The following is a 23,264-nucleotide window of genomic DNA, read 5'->3' as shown; positions in this document are numbered from 1 at the left end:
TACTACCACTTACTCCTACTACTACTTTATGCCCTTTATTACCTTTCTAAAACTTGAATAATTCAGAATTCCAAAACAAATCTGGCCCCAGATATTTAGGAGAGTACCTTCACTGCCGCATCCACTCCAGACTTGATGATTCCGGTAGCCTCCCAACTGGTTTCCCTCCTTCCACCCTTGCCGCCCTCCAGTTTATTCTGAACGGTATAGCTAGAGTGACAGTTAAAATCTAAGTCAATTCAAGCCACTCCTCTGCTCAAAACTCTCCAGTAGGTCCTCCTTTCGGAGGCCCATAGAGCCCTCCATGACCTGCCCCTGCCATCCTGACATCACCCCATTGGCTTCTTCGCTGTTCCCTGAACAAGCCTGGGATCTACATTGTACTCCTGCCTCAGGGCCTTTGCACTTGCTCTTTCCTCTGTCTGTTATGCTTTTCCTCCAGATTACTGAAGTCTAGCTCCCTCATATAGGTCAGTCTTTACTCTGCCTTCCAAGTGAGACTCACTGACAACCTTTTCTAAATTACATCTTCCTCCAAAATTGCCTTACCCTTCCTCTTTAGCAGTTAAAAATTATCTTATGAATAAAAGTATTTGGGGGAGGGTGCCTGGGTGGCTCAGTCGGTTAAGTGTCTGCTTTCGGCTCAGGTCATGATCCCAGGGTCCTGGGATTGAGCCTCATGTTGGGCTCTCTGCTCAGCGGGGAGCCTGTTTCTCCCTCTCCCTGCAGCTCTCCCTGCTTGTGCTCGGTCTCTGCCAAATAAATAAATAAAACCTTAAAAAAAAAGAAAAAGGAATCAACGCTGAAGTACGGATACCATGCTATTACACATGAACTCATACCTCAAGGTTAAAAGTAAAATGAATGTGTATCTTTTTTGTTGTTTTAAAATTCTATTCTAGGATCTTTGTCAATTATTACGCATCTCAGTGTTCAGGAGAAATCCGTTTGTAATCACTTCTCATTTATCCAACAGGGTGGACTAAGCGCCCAAGCTTTTGTCCGTGTGGAAATGGAGGACGTGAATGATAATGAACCTGTCTTTAATCCGTCAACCTACGTGATGAGCATTAGCGGCCAGACCCAGCCAGGCACCGAGATCATCAACGTTCTTGCCACTGACAGGGATTCTGGGATATACGGAACAGTGGTTTATGAGCTCATTCCCGGAGACCTGTCATCCCTTTTCACCATCGACTCCACTTCAGGTGTGTGCTCTTGGAACAGTTTGCCTCTGAAATCAACACTTCCACTATACAGCCTGAAAATCGGCAAAAGTGGTTTTTTTATTAGCAGGGATGTTGCGGGACCCACTTCACCTTCCAGAAGGCAGCAAGGTATACTGTAAAGATCAAGGCTTCGTGATTATGAGACCCGGATCTGAGTTTGAGCCTTGTATCCTACTGGTCTTATAATCCTTATTGGTCTCAGTCTCTTTACCTTAAAAGTAGCGCTTTCGCTATCAATCCCTGTGTTGCAAGGTTTTGTGAGGATTAGAGGCAGTAAATTATGAGAAACAGCTGGCCGATAATATTTATTTTGCAAATGTTCATTCACTCCGTTCAATGATCTTGCCATCTAAGGGTGATTTCCGTGATTTCAGTGTATTAATAGATAACCTAGTGCAAAGAGCATTGCGCGGACATCCAGAATAGTTCCCTTTCTTGTGCTTGGTCTGGCATTCCCTAGTCTCTTTGAGTCTTAGCTTCCTTGTTTTTATTTATTTATTTATTTTTTTAAAGATTTTATTTATTTATTCGACAGAGATAGAGACAGCCAGCTAGAGAGGGAACACAAGCAGGGGGGGTGGGAGAGGAAGAAGCAGGCTCATAGCGGAAGAGCCTGATGTGGGGCTCGATCCCAGAACGCTGGGATCACGCCCTGACCCGAAGGCAGGCGCTTAACCGCTGTGCCACCCAGGCGCCCCAGCTTCCTTGTTTTTAAAATAATACCTAAAACTCCTTTTAGTTCTCTAATATGGTAATTGCATATCTGCCCAAGAAGTCCCGTGGACAAACTGAGTCTTTTAGAAATAATCAGAATTTAGGAAGTTATCATTCCCTTCTTATTGGTTTATTGTTAACAAAGTCATGTTTGAAATAGTTGATTACAGGAAAATCTTACATTTCAAGTATATAATATTACATTGTAATACTTTTGAGATATTGGAGATGTTTTTTTTTTTTTTTTAAAGATTTTATTTATTTATTTATTTGACAGAGATAGAGACAGCCAGCGAGAGAGGGAACACAAGCAGGGGGAGTGGGAGAGGAAGAAGCAGGCTCATAGCGGAGGAGCCTGATGTGGGGCTTGATCCCACAATACTGGGATCATGCCCTGAGCCGAAGGCAGACGCTTAACCGCTGTGCCACCCAGGCGCCCCTATATTGGAGATGTTCTGGTCCCAAAAATGATGCTGGAAAAAAAAAAAAACTTTTTTTCTTTTACATTTCTCCTTCTTTTAAAAAAATTTAATTTGATTTTAGTTTATTGTAGTAAGAACACTTAAGACGAGCTCTGCCATCTTAACAAATGTTCCAGTGTACAGTACATTACTGTCGACTGCAGGTACAATGTACAGCCAATCTCTAGAACTTACTCATCTTGCTTAACTGAAACTTCGTGCTCATTGATTAGCAACTTCCCATCTCTCCCTCCTAGCTAGCCTCTCGCAACCACCATTCCACTCTTCGATATTATGATTTTGACTATTTCAGAGACCTCATGTAGGTGGAATAATGTAGTATTTGTGCTTCTGTTACTGGCTTCTTTCATTCAACATAATATCTTCCAGGTTCATCCATTCTGTTGCATTTTGCAGGATATCCTTCTGTTTTAAGGCCAAATACTATTCTGTTGTAAGTATATACCACATTTTCTTTATCCATTCATCTGTTGATGGACATTTGTTTTTACAGCTTGGCTGTTATGAACCTGGGAGTGCGGATATCTCTTTGACATTTTATTTCTTCTTAAAGCACCTGACCTCAGCATGGGTAGAATGTGTTTCTATTGTGATAAGGATAATGTCAGGTGCTACAATAGACATTTTCTGTACTTTGTCTTTATTGAATCTTCACGATACCCTCTGCAACAACCATAGTCACTAGCAACAAACAATAATTTACACAGCAAATCTAATCTACCAAGTTAGTTTGGCTTCTCACCCGACCCCGGTGGGCAGGGAGTTACTGCTTCTTGCTTGGAAGGTGTGCTTGCATCCGATGTGTGTGACTGGCTGGGGGATTAGTTGTTTACAACGGCAGCCTTAATAAGGCAGAACTTTCCTTGCTCAAAATAATCCACTGACATGGCTCCTTTAACATTTCAAAGATCAGAAGAAAATACTTTTTTTTTTAGGAAATTAGTCTGCTTATCTTGGCTTTTTCAAAATCCATCTAAACAGCTTGTCAAATTGTCAGGCCCTCCAGGATGCTAAATATTGCCAAAAATATATAGGTCAGCCAGTAATCAGAGCACAGGATCTAAAAACATTTAGTAGATTGTTTTTAAAAGACATCAACATGCTCATCATCTAGTTTTCCCTGGACGGTCTTGAAGGATGAGCTGTACTGCGTTCTGTTTTTAGAAGAGCTCTCTTGCTGCTGCGCTAGCTTCAGGAAGCCACAGGCTTCCATTCCTGGCACGGGCTGTAAGACAGATGCCATTGTTAATCAAGGAGAATGCTTTACGTGGGTCATTATCTAGGGAAGTATCACGGTATTTTTTTTTAAAGCAAAGACCAAATTGGTAATGGAAGTAGCCTTGGGTTATTATTGTTGGCAATTTTGATGCCCATTCATTTAGGTTGAAGTCGTTTTTCTAACAGTGCTCAGATTTGGTTGTGCTTAAAAACAACTCATGAGAAATTCATGAGGCCTGGTAATGCTTTACTTTAACCTTTAGAAGAGAATTTAACAGCATCACGACTAGCTGTGGGAAAAAGTTGCCTAGTGAACAGGCAGTCTTCAGTTTGAACAGTTGAACTCAAGTTCATCTATTGGCTGACTGAAACTCCAAATACATTTTCTTTTCTTTTTTTTTTTTTTTAAGATTTTATTTATTTATTCAACAGAGAGAGAGACAGCCAGCGAGAGAGGGAGCACAAGCAGGGGGAGCGGAAGTGGAAGAAGCAGGCTCCTAGTGGAGAAGCCCAATGTGGGGCTCGATCCCATAACACCGGGATCACGCCCTGAGCCGAAGGCAGACGCTTAACCGCTGTGCCACCCAGGCGCCCCTCCAAATACATTTTCTATATAGTACGTAATAGTTAGGCTTCTAGGCCATGCCAAAAAACCTAGTTGAACTGTTGATGTTTTCAAAGAGTAGAACAAGGACCTGTATTGGAATATGGTTTTCTTCTTCTGGATCTGTTTTGTTGTTGCTGTTGTTGTCGCTGTTGCTGTAATCTATATAAAGCTGGACTGTTTTGCTTCTGCCATAAGGTCTGTCTTTACTGAGGCTGCCAGTGTAAATGCCGTGTCAAGAAATTGCCTCTATCAATATATATTTGTAGAATGAATGAATAAATGACATCTAGAAATAATTGAAAAGTGATTTAAATCCTTTTACGTATTCTTAAGAAACTGCAAGGGAGTGTCATTGCTAACACAGAGCAAAATTTCATTTAAAATCTTTCTGCATCCCAGTGTGGTAGGTAATGCTCTGGCCCACCCCCACTTTTCCTCAAAATTCTCCCAAATTCTTTCCACGTGGCTCACACTTTTCTAGATATATATGCTAAGTATACTAAATGTATTTGCATTTATATATAGTTGTATAATTCGATAGATGTATAGCTGTATACTTTTATATTAAATGAGAAGAATATTGAGAATCGATGAGCTAATTTATACATTATTACTTCTTCGTGAATCACTCTAAGAATCTCTCTTAGGGACATTCATTCATTTGCTCACTGGTTCATTCATCCTTTCATTTTGATGCTTCCTCTATCAGACATGCTGTTTTCTAAGCTTGTACACTTTGTGCTGTAGGCTCGTGTTTTTCTGAAGACGGGAGATTGCCCATTGATCTCTTTGTGCCACAGTCAAGACTCATGCTTTAAAAATAGAGCTCTTTGACTTTCTGTGTTCATCTGGTAAGAAAAATGTTTTGGAGAAAACTGGAAGGGGGTGTGGTAATGTCATGGTTGTTTTCTCTTGTGGGTTTATCTTCCTGTTCTGTTTCTGGTTTTCTAAGTTTGTTGTTGGTTCAAAGAACATTTTTGTAAAATGTGTGTAGGCACCAGGAGAGAGATATTGAACTGAGCCTTCATCTCTCTTATTCCCAGTTAGCTGGGTTCCTTTGATGTGGGCACGAGGCAGACCACACTGTTTTGAGTTTTAAAAGAAGGAGACACAAGAGTCATATTTATTAATAGCTCTTTTTATGTTTTTAATCCCATTTTATGAATTGAATGTAGATGTTTTTCCTACGTCGTTTGAAGTATTCTCTTTAGTAGCATGAAAGGAGTAGTTCTTTAGCTTTCGTGTTTGTCCTATTTATTTAGTCATTTTGCACTGAGGCAAACGTTACTGCGAACTCAGATTATTTTAAGGTGTCACATTTCAGACATTCGTGTTGGTCATTTACAGGAGCCCAACTCCCTCTTTTGTTAGGACTACCTTTGGTTAAATTCTTCTGGTGTGCCTCTCTTTATAGAAGCACGTTAATGCTATAAAGAAAAGTCAACGTTCTAGAGAGTGTAGCTTATCTATTCAAGGCAGGAAATGGAAGCAAGTTCATCCTATCAAGACATATTCATTCAATGCCTGCAATGTACCAGGCACTGTTCGAAGTATTTGGGAAACATCAGTCAGTAAGACAGATAAAAATTCCCGTTCTCATAGAACTTACAATGAAAGATGATGTTGCCTTGCCCATTGTCTGTTCTATGTTTAGTTGTGGCGTACACAAAATCCAAGTTTAGCATTACAGAAGAACGAGTAATTAAAAGGGTAACTGAGTGAGTTAAAGGCAGCTATGCCTCTTTGGTTGTAATCTTTTGTTTGTACAGGGTGCGTGGAGTTTAACCTTGTCTGTGAGTAATGTAGCACAGACTCCGTTTTTCTTTATTTCAAGGGCAGATCTTTTTCTAGTGTTAGTTTTAAGCTCACATTTCATATCATGTAATGATTCTCATAATTCTTCATGACTGCCACTTTCCTACATTTAGAACATTCTGATATGTAGCTAATAAATTAAAACCACATCTCATTCCATAAGGGATGTGAGCCTACTCATTCCAAAAAAAAAAAAAATAATGACTTCCTTTTATTTGTAAGACAGAGACTAAGATTAATCACGAACACCTAATCAGTACGTGTTGCTTTCGTAGGAAACAAAAGCATTTTAGAGAGTTTTCTTATTAATTTTTCCAGTATAAGATCACAGATTCTTGGGGACCTTACGATTCATCTCCCTTATTTAGTGGAGGAAGAAATTGAGGCTGAAAGGGATTCAGTGACTTGCCTAAGGATACACGGTGAGTAAATGGCATAATCGGACTTAAACCCTCTCCTGGACCCATCATCTGCCCCTTATTGCTCAGTCTTGGATGATGACACCTTTCAATATCTTTGCCTATTTGAGCCTTACATCAACCTATGGCATAAGCAAAGCAGATGCTTTTGTGCCCATCTGCAAATTAAGGGAATAAAGGCCCTCAGAGTCTTAGTGACTTGCTGAGGGACACGGTAACAAACCTGACACTTGAATTTACTTCTTGGACTTCCCCCTTTCAAGGCTCTTTCCATTATTATGCCTTTTTTCCCTTTTAAAATAAACACAAAGCTAAGATAAATAGAGGTTTTATTGTCTCAACGAAATAAGATAGAAAATTGATCTCTCATTGTGACTTCTTGTAGAAGTCCTATTTGAAATACCAAATTATCTCCTGATTTATTTGTTCTTTTCAACTGACTATATAGAATTCAGTGGAAACTTCTAAAATGGGTATGTTTTTCTTCAGAATCCTTCTCATTGTCGATAAGAGACAAACTTTTCAGTCCGTTCCATTCCTTTCAGTCACTACAACTTAGTAACCCAGATTTGTGTGTGAAATAAATAGTGTAATGTCACCTATTTACTGAACACGTTTCTATAGTCTCACAAACTGAATATTGGAAAGGCATCATAAATACCAATAATCAATAAGATATTGGAATTGACATCCCATTGCTTTTGATCTGTCTCTGTTTTTGAGAAAACCACACTTATAGATTCCATGTTTGGTGATGGTCATGATTTTATGTTTGTTTGTTTGTGTGTTTGAAGTAGGCTCCTCACCCAGCATGGAGCCCAATGCAGGGCTTGAACTCAAGACCCTGAGATCAAGACCTGAGCTGAGATCAAGAGCTGGATGTTTAACCAACTGAGCCACCCAGATGCTCCTTGTACTTGTTTTTCTTCTTAACTATCCCATAGTTTATAAGTCTAGTAATGACCCACAGGTTATTTTCTGACTATAAGTGACCACCTTGGTTAAGAGCATCTCATCTTTTTCAGGAGTATGGATTTTGAAACTCGGTGTTGCTTCATTAGTAGAATTATATGTATATTAGATTTTAATTAAGAGAGGACCTTTGTCTTTAGGTTCTTTTATTAGTCTATTAATTTAAAAATATTTCATCCCAACACTTTCCTCTATATAAATGAGAAGTGCCAAGATAAAGAGCATAGACAAATATTATTGCACATGATAATTGGTATGTAAAAATCCAAGCATTCAGTAATTCAGGCATGAAATAACCAGTGCTCATGAACAGCCAGTAAATGAATCAACTTCTGTTTTTCTAAAGTTAAAGTTTGTCCCCTGCACTGGTGGTTAATGATAATTTGCAAGTGTCATGAAGAAATGAGAGACAATCACTGTACTTTAAAATATGAAAATATAAATCCATAAATTCTAAGCTGACAAATATATAGGCAAACAGAGCTAATCATTTTATTGACCATCTTGTTATTTATTGCATATATAAATACGCATATTTATAAGTAATATATATTATAGAGCCATATATAATATTTTCTGGCCCCTCCACTTTTTTTTTTAAGATTTAATTATTAGAGAGAGAGCATGTGACTTGTGGGGAGGGGAGAAGGAGAGGGAGAGAGAATTTCAAGCAGAATCCAAGCAGAGCCTGACTTGGGGCTTGATCCCATGACTCTGAAATCACGACCTGAGCCAAAACGAAGAGTCAGATGCTTAACCGACTGCACAACCCAGGCACCCCTGGTCCCTCAACTTTTAATAGACACCTCAGTTTATTTAAAAATGTTGGATTCAGAAAGACCTAAATGTGGGACAGGAATTCCTCAAAATCCTAGAGGAGAACACAGACAGCAACCTCTTCGACCTTGGCCACAACAACTTCTTGCAAGACACATCTCTAAATGCAAGGGAAACAAAAGCAAAAATGAACTATTGAGACTTCGTCAAGATAAAAAGCTTCTGCACGGCAAGGGAAACAGTCAACAAAACTAAAAGTCAACTATGGAATGGGAGAAGATATTTGCAAATGACATATCATATAAAGAGCTGGTATCCAAGATTTAAAGGACTTATCAAACTCCACACCCAAAAAACAAATAAACCAGTCAAGAAATGGGCAGAAGATATGAACAAACACTTCTCCAAAGAAGACAAACAAATGGCAAACAGACACATGAAAAAATACTCAACATCACTTGTCACCAGGGAAATACAAATCAAAACCACAATGAGATACCACCTTACACCAGTAAGAATAGCTAAAATTAACAAGACAGGAAACAACAAATGTTGGTGAGGATGTGGAGAAAGGGGAACCCTCTTATGTTTTTGGTGGGAATGCAAGCTGGTATAGCCAGTCTGGAAAATAGTATAGAGGTTCCTCAACAAATTAAAAATAGAGCTATCCTACAACCCAGCAATTGCACTACTGGGTATTTACCCCAGAGATACAGATGTAGTGAAACGAAGGGGGACGTGCATCCCAATGTTCATAGCAGCAATGTCCACAACAGCCAAACTATGGAAGGAGCCGAGATGCCCTTCAACAGATGAATGGATAAAGAAGATGTGGTTCAAATATACAATGGACTATTACTCAGCCATCAGAAAGGATGAATCTCTACTATTTAAATCACGGTGGATGGAACTGAAGCAAAATAAGTCAATCAGAGAAAGACAATTATATGGTTTTACTTATATGTGGACTATGAGGAATAGCACAGAGGATCATAGGGGAAGGGAGAGAAAACTGAATGGGAAGAAATCAGAGAGGGAGACAAACCATGAGAGACTCTTAACTCTGGGAAACAAACTGAGGGTTGCTGGAAGGGAGTGGGTGGGGGGATGGGATAACTGTGCGATGGGCATGAAGGAGGGCATGTGATGGGATGAGCACTGGGTGTTATATGCAACTGGTGAATTATTGAACACTGCACCTGAAACTAATGATGTACTACATGATGGCTAATTGAATTTAAATAATAATAAAAAAGAAGGACTTCAAAAGCATGACAGAGAAATTCAAACTTGATTGTAACAGGGAATAAGGAATTATTTGAGAGTTTTGAGCGCTAGCCTGTCGTGGCCATGTTTAAGGAAATTTACCCTGGGAATGGTGTGCTGGATGGATTATAGGACAGGAAAATTTGAACAGGAAATATATATTAATTAAAAAGGTCTATACAATAATATATTATTGTAATAATCCAGGGATAAACAAATGAGGTTTTACTAAGGAAATAGTAAACAGAAAGGCAGGCACTAATCTGAGGATATTTTAAGAGGAAAATAATATAGAAATCGTGACTAATTTGATTTATTAATGGAAGAGGATGAGTCATACGTATTTTAACTAAATGATGATGCAACTGATGTCAAAATGACAAATGCCCCAGGGAACAAATGCCACCTAGAAAGAGGTGCAGAACTTAATTCCGGTGAGAACGCATGGGGAGATACTAGGATAAAGAAACTATTGAAGCCACAAAAACATATGAATACTTTGATGAAAATCATATGCAGCAGCAGTTTTCAAACATTCTAAAGTATAGAAGACTTACTGGTGGAGATAGTTTAAAATGCAATTCCTGAATCCTTCCCCACATTTACAGATCAGAATATCTAAGAGCCTGAAATGTTTGTTTTTAGAAGTAGCTCTGTGATTGTGATGCAGGTGGCTAGAGGATACCTTTGGAGACCCTCTACAGAATAAAACAAAGGGCCTAGTACTTAGTAGAGAAATCTTAGAAGTCTGAAGAGGGCAGACCACTGTTGAAATCCAAGCAATTGTTAGGATAGGCAAACAAACCAGCAAACACTGTAATATAACCAAGGGAAGGAACCCAAGAGCAATCAAGGAGCATCATGTAGCAGGTAGATTGTAGGAGTCAAGGAGCATGAGGATGGAGATGACATTCCGTTGCTTATCTTTCATCTGGGGGTGGGGATTATTAAATACTAGATGGTTCTTACCAGAGATAATATGCTTTTAAATAGCAGTGTGACCGTAGTACAGTTATTTATTTTATTAGATTTCACAATTTACTATATGTTATTGTGGTACATTTTGCTAATAGTTTGAGTATTTGTAACATTTTTTTGTTGTTGTTCGTATCTTGGGAATCACGTGTTCAAGCAGTTTTATATAGATAATTTCTATAGAGCATGATTTAACTTAACTTCAGCAATTCATTGAATCGAATACAGGTCTCCTAAATATATTCATCTGATGGTTCTAAAATTTTAATTGATACATATCCTTGAAACTTTTTATATAATAAGAACCCCATGTTTAGAGAAGAGTTTTGAGCAGTTATTTTTCAAGACACACATTTTAATGTCCAGTCTAAATCTTCACTATTTATCCATTTTCTATATAGGAAGGTAGTAGATATATTTTTATAACAAATATATCTTCTTTTCCTGGATATTTTAATATTTTAATATATATATACATATATATATTTCTAATTACAAAGTTAACATATTGTCTTCGTCCACTCAGGCTGACATAACAAAATACCACAGACGGGGTGGCTTAATAACAGAAATTTATTTCTCACAGTTCTGGAAGCTACAAGTCTGAGATCAAAGTACTGGCCAATTTGATTCCTGGTAGGAGGACAGTTGCCTCTTCTCTATTTTCACATGTTTCCTCTTATGAGGACACTAATCCTATAGGATCAGGTCTCCACCCATATGACCCCATTTAACCTCAATTATTTACTCCAAATGCAGCCATATTGGGGCTTAGGACTTCAACATATGAATATTTAAGGGACACAATTCAGTCCACAGCACACATGTTCATTAAAACTATAAGAATTTAAGAGGTAGAAAATGAACTGTCCTGTAATCTCAAACCATAGGAGATGACCTCTCTTTATCATTGTTCAGATGCTTCCATGTTTTCCCAACATACATATTTGTGTGTGTGGGGGGTGCAAATAAAGTATGTATTAGTATTTATGATTTTATTTTACATATTCTGTATTTTTCCTATATAAAATACAGCATGTTAAGTCTTTCTTGATAAAAACGTGTATATTCATTTTTTTTAGATGCCACATTAATGTTCTATTGTATGAATCTACCACAGTGAATTGAACCATTCATTTTTTTCTTGTGCTGTCTCTTTAAGCTGGGGGGGGGGACTCAGTTTCCCCTCACCCTCCCACCTCTCCCAGATCCCAGCTGGCTAATTTTTTAAAATCCAGGTTTCAAGTCCCACTGGTTATAAGAACTCACGAAGTTCAGCCCCTCTGATTTTCAAAGCCACGTGTTATGGGGATTCATCCTCCCCATGTGGGCTGCCTGGTGTGCGGGTCTATTGCTCTGCCTTCTCTTTGTGGGACTGCCCCCACCTCCTGCATACAGTCTGTGAGTCTGTTTACCTCCAGACCATGTCTCAACCCTTCCAGCCACATCTCTTATTATTAGGATACTAATTTGTTGTTTATATATTTCAAAATGTTATCTTTTGATTTTATTTATAAATCATTAAGTACATTGAAGAATACATGAATGAATAAGAGAGATCAAAACTGTTAATTAAAATACGTGTTAAATTTATGAAAAGCTTGTGTACACAGGCCGCTGTGGGATCACAGAAGGTGGATCTAAAGTGATGTGGAGGGTCTATGAAGGTCACCTGCACCAGGCGAGACTTGAGCTGTGCTTTAAAATGTGACCAGAAATCAGAGAAGATGAAGAAATTGTTCTAGGAAGAGGATACGGCAGTCCAAATGGAAAAGAGCAAGATCTATCCCGGAAGTTATAAATAGTTCACTGTGTCTGGAGCAAAAAGGACTGCACAGAGATGGGCTACAGAGTGAAAAGGGCTTATTTACCAACGACTTGGTCAATATAGATGCGGCATTTGAACTTCACCCTGAAAACCTGGGGAGACACCGACATGTCTAGTCTTGGATTTTAGGAAGAATATTCTAATACAAATGTGAAACATTGTTCAGAAGGAGTCCTCTGGAGTCAGGAAAACCAAGTTGTGGTCTAGTTGACGCAGACATTAATCTTTTCATTGTCATAATTGTCAAGAGTGGAAAATGAAACCTTTTAAAAATTTCTCTGTAATTGGGGCGCCTGGGTGGCTCAGTCCTTAAGCATCTGCCTTCAGCTCAGGGCATGATCCCAGAGTTCTGAGATCAAGCCCCACATCAGGCTTCACCGCTGGGAGCCTGCTTCTTCCTCTCCCACTCCCCCTGCTTGTGTTCCCTCTCTCACTGTCTGTCTCTCTCTCTCTCTCTGTCAAATACATAAATAAAATCTTTAAAAAAAACTTCTCTGTAATTGGAACTGAGTCTACTCTGGGAGGATATGTACCCAGGGAGCGGGGATGACTGGGAGTAGAGGGACTTTTCATTTATTTCTGGAGGCAGAAACTTTTGTATTATTTGAGTTCTTTTTTTAACCAAGCATAGACTTTAATAATAAATAATTTTTAAAGCTCATCAATAACAGATGGGAGCGATCTAATGTAGAAATTGATGTGATAATTATTGAGTGCTTTGGTGGGTCACCAAATCAGTATGAAGCCAAATTTTAATATGGGTGCTATAGCTGGTGTAATAATACTTGGTTACACTAATATTTTATAAGTATTCTAATAAAGAGTGTTTATACTATTTTTTGTAGTAGTCAGATTTTAGCTGGAACCATGTGTTCACCAATCAACTTGGAGCATGTTCAGGAGAAATGAACCATGAGTGAAAGGACTTAAAATCATGTTAGATAAGGAACTGCTACAGAAATTGGGGACGCTCTGCCTGGAGTGGGTCAGACAAGATATTTGACCTCAGTTATTGATGATGAGTTATGCCAAAGAGAAGTAAAAACATATTTCATTACATTTCTAAAAAAATAGAAACAAGGAATTGGGGTTGTAAGAGGACAGATTTAAGAAAGAAATTGAATGGATGTCATCTTTTTTATGCCTAGAAAGCTGACCATTCAGGTATTTTGGCCAGCTTCTCATAAACTGACAAAAACTGCGCTAGTCCTTCATTTAACTTAGACTTAGAGCCAATTGTATTGTGATAGATTTCACAAAGTTCAGTTCCATTTATTTGTATGTAAATTCATGTGATAAGTTTGCGTGTTTTTTCCTTTCTCATTAAAAAAACTAACATGTTCATTTCTGAAGTTGGTTATATCTGTTTTCAAACTAGCACGTGAAAGGGTGGTGTTAATAATACTAAATAACTGGTTTTCTCAGCATTACTGCATCCTTCCCCAACTTAACCATTCACACCTCCTGTCACCCACACTATGTACACAAGCCTAACTTGCCACTCTTGTCCCCATGGTTTTAACACTTTTTTAAGAAGATTTTTTATTTATTAGAGAGAGAGAGCCTGATGAGTACGGGAGGGGCAGAGGGAGGGAGAGAAGCAGACTCCCCGCTGAGCAGGGAGCCCGATACGGGGCTTAATCCCAGGACCCCGAGATCATAACCTGAGCTGAAGTCAGATGCTTAACCAACTGAGCCACCCAGCACCCCCCCCCATGTATTAACACTGATTCAAGTTTTCTTACCCACAGCCTTCAACATTATACCTTCTTCTTTTTTTTTTTAATGTTTTTTATTATATTATGTTAGTCACCATACAGTACATCCCTGGTTTTCAGTGCAAAGTTCAATGATTCATTAGTTGCGTATAACACCCAGTGCACCATGCAATACGTGCCCTCCTTACTACCCATCACCAGCCTATCCCATTCCCCCACCCCCCTCCCCTCTGAAGCCCTCAGTTTGTTTCTCAGAGTCCTTCTAACCAACAAAGATAAAGCCAGTTGAAAAAGAGAGCTGCCCTACCATTTAGTTCAGGTCAGGTGTCAAAAACCTCAGAATATGAAATTTGAGTTTCATTCTGTAGATTTAGGATCCTGATACCCGGGCCGATTGGGATCACCATCCAATCCTCCATTAGCTGCGATTACTTTGGGTTATGGGGTCATGCTGCGCTAGCCCACCATCCTGGGCGGGTGATATGGTTGTAAGGCCTAACAAAGGCAACACAATTTATGTTTACTGCTGAACTGATAGACTTCCAAGATATCTAATGTTTAAGCTCTAGGAAAATATTGCTTACCTGACAGAATTTGGACAATCATTTTGCAAATATGCTCAAGTTCTTGGATTGGCAAGTAGATGGGTTAGTTAGGGTTCTCCAGAGAAATGGAACCAATAAGAGAGCTATCTAGCTAGATAGATGTACATATAAAGAGATTTATTATAAGGAATTAGTTCATGTGATTATAGAGGCAAACAAGTCCCTAGATCTGGAGTGAGTTGGTCAACTGGAGATCCAGGAGAACTGATGGTATAGTTCCAGTCTGATGCTTGTAGTCTCAAGACTTAGGAGGAGCTGGTGTTTCAGTATAATTCTGAAAGCAGGAAAAAACTAATGTCTCACTTCGAAGGCGATCAGGCATGAGGAACTGCCGTTACTCAGGGAAGTATCAGTCTTTCTGTTGTATGTGGGCCTTCAACTGGTTTAGTGAGGCCCACCCTCATCAGGGAGGATAATCCGCCTGAATTAGTCTACCCCTTTAAGTATTAATCTCACCCAAAACACCATGACAGTAACATGCAGCATAATGTTTGACCAGATGTGTTGGGCACCCCATGGCCCAGTCAAGTTGACATAAAATTAACCATCACAGTAGAGTTAGCAGATCCAGTATTACTGGTCCTCATCAGTATTTATTGCATGGTCTCTGTTTTTCAATTCTTTCTCCCTCCTACCCAGGAATTATTTACTTAACGTCAACTCTTAGCCATTTGGAATCTACTACACTTTTGTTGATGGTCTGTGCTCGAGATGGTGGCGGGCTCACATCTGTCGTCAATGCTGACATCACTATACACATTCTTCAGACAACACTGGCACCGGCTGAATTTGAAAGGCCTAAGTATACTTTCTCAGTTTATGAAGATGTACCTGAAAACAGTCCTGTGGGAACAGTGAAAGCAAAAGAGTCCTTGAGTAAGTACTTACTTCTTATGCCTTGTTAAAATCCATTACTAGAACATTGCCTGTGTTTTCTTCGGCTGTGTAATCTTAAATAAATCTTTTCCTTTCTCCATGCGAGAAGAATGGGGACCACACAATCTGTGGTTTGCTCTTTGTTCTTTCAACATTATTTCTATCCACCAATTTTTCCTGGTCAAAAAAGTAATAGATACTTTTGAAAGTTTAGAACAATACAGAATGACTATAATATAGAAAGTATACATCTATAACCCATTCCTCAAACAGACATATGTGCATGCATACACACACACACACACACACACACACACACACTTTTAAATTTTTTGTATGCAAATACATCCTGATGTATTTGTTGTTTTAAAATTACCCTTTACCCTCCACTTTATATATTGAGGACAGTTTTCCAAGTAACTGGACATCATTTTGTCTCATTAAAAAAAGGTTGCATAGTATTTTGACTTAGATATAAACATGTTTTCTTGAAACATTTCTCTTTTTCTATTAAGTTAAATGATTTATAGTCATTTTTTGCTGGTCCAAATAATACTCCAGCAAATATCCATGTATGACTTAGAAAGGTTTCTCTGCAGGGTAGATTCCTAGAAGTGAATTATTTGTCCAAAGATCTTGTTCTGGTCACAGTCCACTTCTTCTCTGTCCTCTTTCCCTTCCCTTAACCTTTGTGGGGAATATTTGCCCATTCACAGGGAGATATCATAGAGAAGTATTAAGCATAACCTTAACTTGGCTTCCCCAAATATGTAAAACAGGCATCTGAATTATTTTCTGAATATCTTTCCGTTTTACTTAATGCAGGATGATTGAAAGGAAGATGGTGAGACCTGTAGCTAGCTCCTTGTCCATTGGACATTACCTTTGCCATCTAATACATCTTACTACTATGGTGCCCACTTTTCAGTAGATTTTGGAGAGCTGAGGAAGATATAAGACATTGCATTGTGTTTTCCATGGATGTAGTATATATCCGTAGAATGTATATGTGTATATACGTGTATGTATATATTAATGCTGTAAGTTTTCAGCTTTTCCAGTAGGTGCATTCCAGTCGGTGCATATGGTGATTGCTTTTTGTTTCTCTCTTTTCTACCCCCCCCCCACCCTTTTTTTTAGATTCCTCAGAACCAATTTTTTATAGAATCTCCTCTGGTGATTTGGACAGAAAGTTCTCTATTCACCCTTGGCTGGGCGTCATTCGAACCCAGAAGCCTCTGGATCATGAAACACAGCCCGTGGTTGTGCTCACAGTGCAGGCTCAGCTTGGCAGCCTCCCCGCCTACAGCAGTACAGAGGTCAACATAACTGTGATTGACGTCAATGACAACCATCCGGTATTTCCCAAAGCCTCTGATGAGGTTCAGATTCCTCAGACCACATTGCCTGGCACAGCCCTGTACCTCGCCCGTGCACAAGACAAAGACAGTGGGAAGAATGGATTCATCAGATATACGATCGCAAGCCAGAATCCAAGCATCTTTGCTATCGACTCAGGGCTCGGGGCGGTGTTCCTCAATGAGAGTCTGGGAAGTCACGTGCCCCGGAAGTGCACGCTAACTCTCGCGGCCCAGGATCTGGGCGTTCCTTCTCGGGCATCCCTGTTAGTGCTGACAGTTGCCATTGAAGAGCAGGAGCAAAGCCCATCTTTGGCTTTTGAAAACTTGATCTATCAAGTGGAAGTTAGCGAGTGTCTCTCGTTGATGACCCAAATCCTGCAAATACAGGCCTACCCGCTTGGCCCACAGCGCCCAAGCTCGCGGCTCCTGTACTCCCTGGAGCCCAGCACGGACTCCGCTGTGTTTGGCGTCCGCCCTGACACAGGCTGGATTTATTTGCGGCGACAGCTAGACTATGAATCCACACAGACATATAATTTTAGAGCGTTTGCCTGGATCCCGGAGGACAGATTGTCGCAAAATGTGAGCACTTCAGTAATTGTTCATGTCCTGGATGAGAATGACAATTCCCCTACCTTCTTGCATGATGTGTTGTTTTTGAAAGTCGAGGAGAGCCCTGTTCCCCAAGGGGTAATAGGCAAAATTACAGCCATTGACAGAGACTCGGGAAAGAATGGACAGCTGTCATATTTCCTTTTGTCTGATGGAAAATTCTTCAAGATGAACCCTAATACAGGTAGCATTTTGTAGCTTCCACTTATTCCTTTAAAATTGAAATGAATAAACCTCAAGTCTTTTAGTGATAACATTACAAACATAAAATTAGTGTCTAGTAGATACCTTATTCAATTAGAGAATTGTGATTTTAAAATGGAGTCAAAATCGAGTAGAATTTTACCTGTAATGACTCATACTTCTCTTGCCTCCCACCCACATATTGCCAATATATGGTTCTTATTCTGAATTAGAGCTACCGTCAGAATTGGATTGAATAGATCCCTGTGCAAAGCCTAATTTTTCCTCCAACCATTCTTTTTCACTTGTGTTTTTTTTTTAAAAAAAAAGGCCAAATAATATTTTATAAAATATAAATGTCATAGATGTACAGCTAGAAAAAAATCCATTAGGTAAGATTGCAAAATCACTCTCTTGATGTATTTCCCCATTTTCATTCTGTTGGGAAACATGGTGAAAAAGGCAAATATTTCCACTGAGTTTTGGTGTTGTTTTTTTTTTCAAGTCTTCATTATGAAGTTAAGTATTAAAATGCTATTATATTTTAAAATTTATATTGCAGAAATTTACAAAGATTTTATTTAATTCTGCAACCACCTACAAATGAAATATGTTCATATGGCAACCATAGCATAGTTGAAGAAACTGAGACTCAGAGAGCTCAAAGAACATGCCCTAGGTTAGGGAGCTGGAAGGAAGTAAGAGGAAATCACCACTTGCACAACTCCAGAAGGCACCGTTTATGTTGTAGCCTTTGTAACTGGTACCCCCTGCCCTATAGTGGCATAGAATTTGAATTCAGTTCTGAACTTCAAGCCTTTCCTCTCATAAAGGGCCTGTTGTGTGAATGAGGAACAGGTGCCTCTTCCTCCAGCAGATGGAGCTTTGCACCAGGGCACAGGACTTGCCAGGAAGGCTGCAAAGTGGATTTCAGCTCCCGTTCACGCCCAAGCTAGGACGCCCTCTGCAGGACACAAACGGCACAGCACTACAGGAAGATCGTTGCTGGTGCCTTCCAGATGCTTGGTAGTTTAGTAGATCTTCTATTTCACTTGGTACTTAAAAAAAAATTAATTAAAGTATATAGTTGGTTCCCCCATGGTTTTCTCTCTCCTATAATTAGTCCAGCACCCAGCTTCAGAAGACCGGGTGTCATTTCCTAGAGTTGTTGTATGGCTTGAAGCCAGTAGCTTAACCTCAGAACTCAGTTTCCTTAGCAGGAATAGAGGAGATAATTCCTGATGTGCTCCGTGTCCTGCTCGGAGGGGGAAAGAGTTAAAGTCTGTGAAGGGGCTTGCAAGACTACCTTCTCGCAAAAGATTCCCATTCCCCAGGGCTGGGTACAGTGTGGCCACACAGGGGTAGAGGGCACCCTTCGGAGCGTGGCAGGCGTGCCTGTCTTCCACATCTGCACATCCTGGTGCTCTGAGCCATTTGTGGGGACTGGGACTAGCTCCCATGGAGGCCTGCATTGGCGTCCCCTGTACCCAGTTCCAGGCTGAGCTTCACAGTCTTTTCCCCACTGACTTTCCAACTGCTGCTTGTCAATCAGAGTTGGTTCATCAGATAAAAATCTGCTTGCCATTCAGGATTTGGGGTTTTCAGAGCAGAATTATGGTTTGGAGCTTTAAAAATGCAGTTGTTGGGTATGTGAGTTTTGTTAAAAATCACACTTCTCGTAAACCCTGTATAAATGTAGTTTATATAGTAGATGGATATAGTAAACACTGCATTTCAGCTCAACAATTCCGCAACTTCTTACCCAAACGTGAATTTTCCTTTCTGTTCCTGATTTCACTCTTTGTTTTGTTCCACACACCGTCATTTCATTTGGATGAAGAGGGCAAAACCAGTCTTAGAAATGGTCATGTTAGCTGGAAGTTGCTTCATATTGACTTTCTCACAAATAGATATTTCCATAAATAGTGAGGCAAGTAATGGCTGGTGGAGCTCTGCACCAGGAGCTGGGCTACCCTGAGAGAGCATGTGGCCTCCAGTGGTCCTTGGCATCAGGTAGAAGCAGCTATGATTTTATGCCAGAGTCTCCCTGGCTTGAACCGTGAGAGAAGTTGCTAGTAAACAGTTCTGAGGAAGAACATGGAAAATAAAGCTTGTAAAGCATTGAGTTATTTGGGAAGTCACTATCCATTGCTATACATCTGTTTTATGACACAACAATAAAGAACTATTTACATAGAAGATAAACCATTGCCTACAGAATGTATTTGATTTTCAGGAAGGTATTTTGGCATTATTTTAAAGTAACGATAACAACTGTCACATTTGTGATAATTTACAGCTTACAAAATACTTTTAAATTTATGATTGCATTTGTTTCTGGTAGCCCTAGGAGGCAGGCTAGGGAGAGGTCCTTTCACGTCTGAGCTGGGAAAACTGGGACCCAAACCCAGAACTTGTAATGTCAGAGCTGAGGTGCTTTCCGTTATACTATGTGGCAATATGAAGAGAGATATGCTGTAATTTTAAATCTTCTAAATTACTACTGAATTCCCACAGAGTATTTTAACATTTATTTTTATGAATTCATTGTTTTAGTTCAGATGGTGGTTGGTAGATAGTTTGAAATACAAAGAAAGACAAATTGAAAGTGGCGTTTTCAGGAGAAACTTCAGAAAATTTCACAGTAGAGCCAGACTACTATCGTACGTCATCTTAGAAATGGTGCATTTACCCTGAGCTTTATATCCTTTCTGGGAATTCGCTTGGATGGGGTCATTCTAATACACAGTGACCGCCTGTTGGTTCTCCTTCGTGTTCCTTAGGTGAATTTATCAGTTGGGTGGCGCTGGATCACGAGCTTCAGGGGCACCACCAGGTGACTGTCCTGGTGACTGATCATGGCTCCCCACCACGGAACGCCACCATGGTGGTTTACGTCTCTGTGACTGACATCAATGATAACAGCCCATATTTCCCACAGTGTCTCCCTGGAGAGGAATTACACGTCAAGGTTTGTGGAGTGAAGTAGCCTTGCAAGCATTTTGTGATAGTCTTAGTCGTTTGTTTTGAGCACCATCTTGTGGTAAAAAGTGTGAATTTATCAAATCCGTCTCAAGTTGTGGCAATGCATACGTTTCCAGGAGATTTAGAAATTGTGTACATGTCAAAACAAAACAAAAAATGAAAAACCCAAACTCCACAAATTAAAAAAAAATAAAATGGTTTTATGTGCTATTTGGGATCACACCTCTAGTTTTATGGTAATGTAGTTTTGCCTGTTGCATATAAACAAAATGGAGCCCCACTATCAGTAATGCTGAGATAGGGATTGTTTTCCCAGTAATTTGCATGCATCTCTTTGTGCAGAGCTCCTTATGAGCAACTGGTGCACGTCTTGAAGCTGGTGAGTTAAATATAAGGAACAATCTGTATGTAGCTGTCAAGTAGAAAGATGTGCAACCAGAGACGGTAACATTTGATCTTTGGTAGCGCCGGCAGAAATTTCTAACTATGTGTATATGATTTTATCTTTTTCATTTCCGTGTTTCGTATGTTTTATACTATACGTAATAAATTAGAATATTTGTTCATGTACCTAATTAATAAATAGATTTGGAGGTATTTATACTTTTTTTAATGAATGGGTTATATGAATAAACAGTTGGGAAGCTGGTGCTCCAAAGCGCCTGAATTGGACGTTCAAATTGTGCTCCGATGTGCGCCTTGAACACCTCAGAAAGGTACTGAGACAGTTAATAACTTCAAACTCATCTTCCAAAGCTGTATTTAAAGAAAATCCTGCCAAAGCAAAGCATTATTATAGTATCATTTCAATTTTAATCATATCATGAAAACATCCTATGGCAGGACTTTACCCTTGGAGTTCAGCTCCACATGTACATTTCAATATTCCATGAAAATTTCTGTTAACTAATGAGGTATGTTACCTGGATCAGGTGTGTTTCCTGAAATAAAGGTTTGTATTTATTTTTAGCATATTTTGGACCTTTTAAAAAATGAAGAGATGCTAGAATCCTTAAAATATATCCAAAATCTACGTTTATTTACTCAATCGGATTTTTTTTCTCAAAATTAGTTCAAATGCTGCAGAAAATTTGTTCAAATTGAATTTGTTCAAATTTGGAGTATTGTTTCTTTTCATGGATTTGCACTTACATAACTTTTATGTGGTAGACATTTGAGTTATAGGTGGATTTTAACAGTTTAAAAAATGTTTAGTAGCAATGTGTTCTTTCACTTAAAGGTTCATAGTTTTTTCTAAAATTTCACTAATTTTTAAGCCATTTGTTTTAATGACAGGTTCTGGAAGGTCAACCAGTAAATATGTTGGTTACAACTGTGTTTGCAAAGGATTTTGACGAAGGAAACAACGCGGAAGTTGTATATTCAGTATCTTCAGGTAAAAGTCACCCTTCATAAAGGATTAGGAGCTTTTAGATTTTCCTCTTTTGTCTACCAGCTATCTACCTTCTTCTGGGAAAATGGTTAATGTTGAAAATAACACCAGGTACAAACAAAATACATTTGTGATTATCTAGAATCGCCTACATTTAAAAAAATAACTCAAAAGTTTAATGTAAAATCATTGTCATTTTTCTGTGTCCTAAATAGAAACCAACCAACCATCCACCTTAAATGGATAATTTTCAATAATCTGAAATGCAAATCAACTTCTATTGAAAGTAAATTAGTAGTGAAGCAAAATTGGTATTAAGTATAAAGAAATATGATTATGAATGCCAAACATGTATGAATCTCTTGAAGACTAAGAATTCCTAAGGTCAAAGTAAATAATACTTAGAAAATGTCACAGTACATATATATGCGTGTGTGTTGGAACTTCACTGAGAATGGCTCATGTTTATGTATTTCTTTTAGAATGCACAGGTCTCAGATTTGTTCTGGTGATTAGTTTTAGTTGGCACTGCATTTTATACTATTTTTAAAGGTATTTGTTGCTTTGTCATGTTTGTCACAAAATGAGACATAATGGTATTTCTTGCTACTAATGTTATCTCTTTCTCTCAAGAAAGAAAGAAAAAGAAAGAAAATCTTTTTAAAAATCACTAGCATTTTATTTCTTTTTAAAGGTTTATTTATTTGAGAGAGAGAGAGAGTGGGGGAAGGGGGAGGAGGGAGAGGGAGAGAGAGAATCTCAAGGAGACACCCTGTCGAGCACCAAACCCAACAGAGGGCTGGATCTCAGCACCCAGAGATCATGACCTTAGCCGAAACCAAGAGTCCATCACTCAACCGACTGAGCCACCCAGGCACCCCAAAAAAATCACTAGCATTTTAAAAACTAATCAGATTTTCAAAGACCTTGCTCACCATAACAGAGAAAACCATAGGATGTTGGGGCAGATATACTGTGAAGTAATGAAGTTTAAGTTTCGGGTGCCTTCGCTTGAAGGGCTCTCTGGGATGGGGCTAAGGAGCTGTGGACAATTTATATTTGTAATATTGTCCTATTTTTCTTAAACACAATCCCTCACATTATATATTTCAAAACCCCCCAAATCAGGAGCATACTGATAGGAGCATAGGAAGGAAAATTTCAATAAAAGACATTCAACACCTTTATGTAGGAAACTACAAATTATTAAAGAAAGACCTTAAAGAAGA

The 23,264-nt window shown here is 39.0% G+C and overlaps 1 protein-coding gene across 1 annotated transcript in view; it reads left to right on the top strand.

Annotated features, from left to right (window-relative positions):
- Positions 1-23,264, top strand: part of DCHS2 (dachsous cadherin-related 2) — a 238,410-nt gene that overhangs the window by 137,176 nt on the left and 77,970 nt on the right. Inside the window, exons 4-8 of the mRNA XM_040625493.1 lie at positions 977-1,208; positions 15,265-15,501; positions 16,642-17,658; positions 20,441-20,628; positions 21,939-22,038. Of these exons, the coding sequence (XP_040481427.1) occupies positions 977-1,208; positions 15,265-15,501; positions 16,642-17,658; positions 20,441-20,628; positions 21,939-22,038 (1,774 nt within the window). The remainder of the gene's footprint in view (positions 1-976; positions 1,209-15,264; positions 15,502-16,641; positions 17,659-20,440; positions 20,629-21,938; positions 22,039-23,264) is intronic.

The sequence above is a fragment of the Ursus maritimus genome, unplaced genomic scaffold (genome assembly GCF_017311325.1).
Source record: "Ursus maritimus isolate PB19 unplaced genomic scaffold, ASM1731132v1 scaffold_11, whole genome shotgun sequence".
In the NCBI taxonomy this organism is placed as follows: Eukaryota; Metazoa; Chordata; class Mammalia; order Carnivora; family Ursidae; genus Ursus; species Ursus maritimus.
This window is presented reverse-complemented; position numbering and strand designations above follow the sequence as displayed.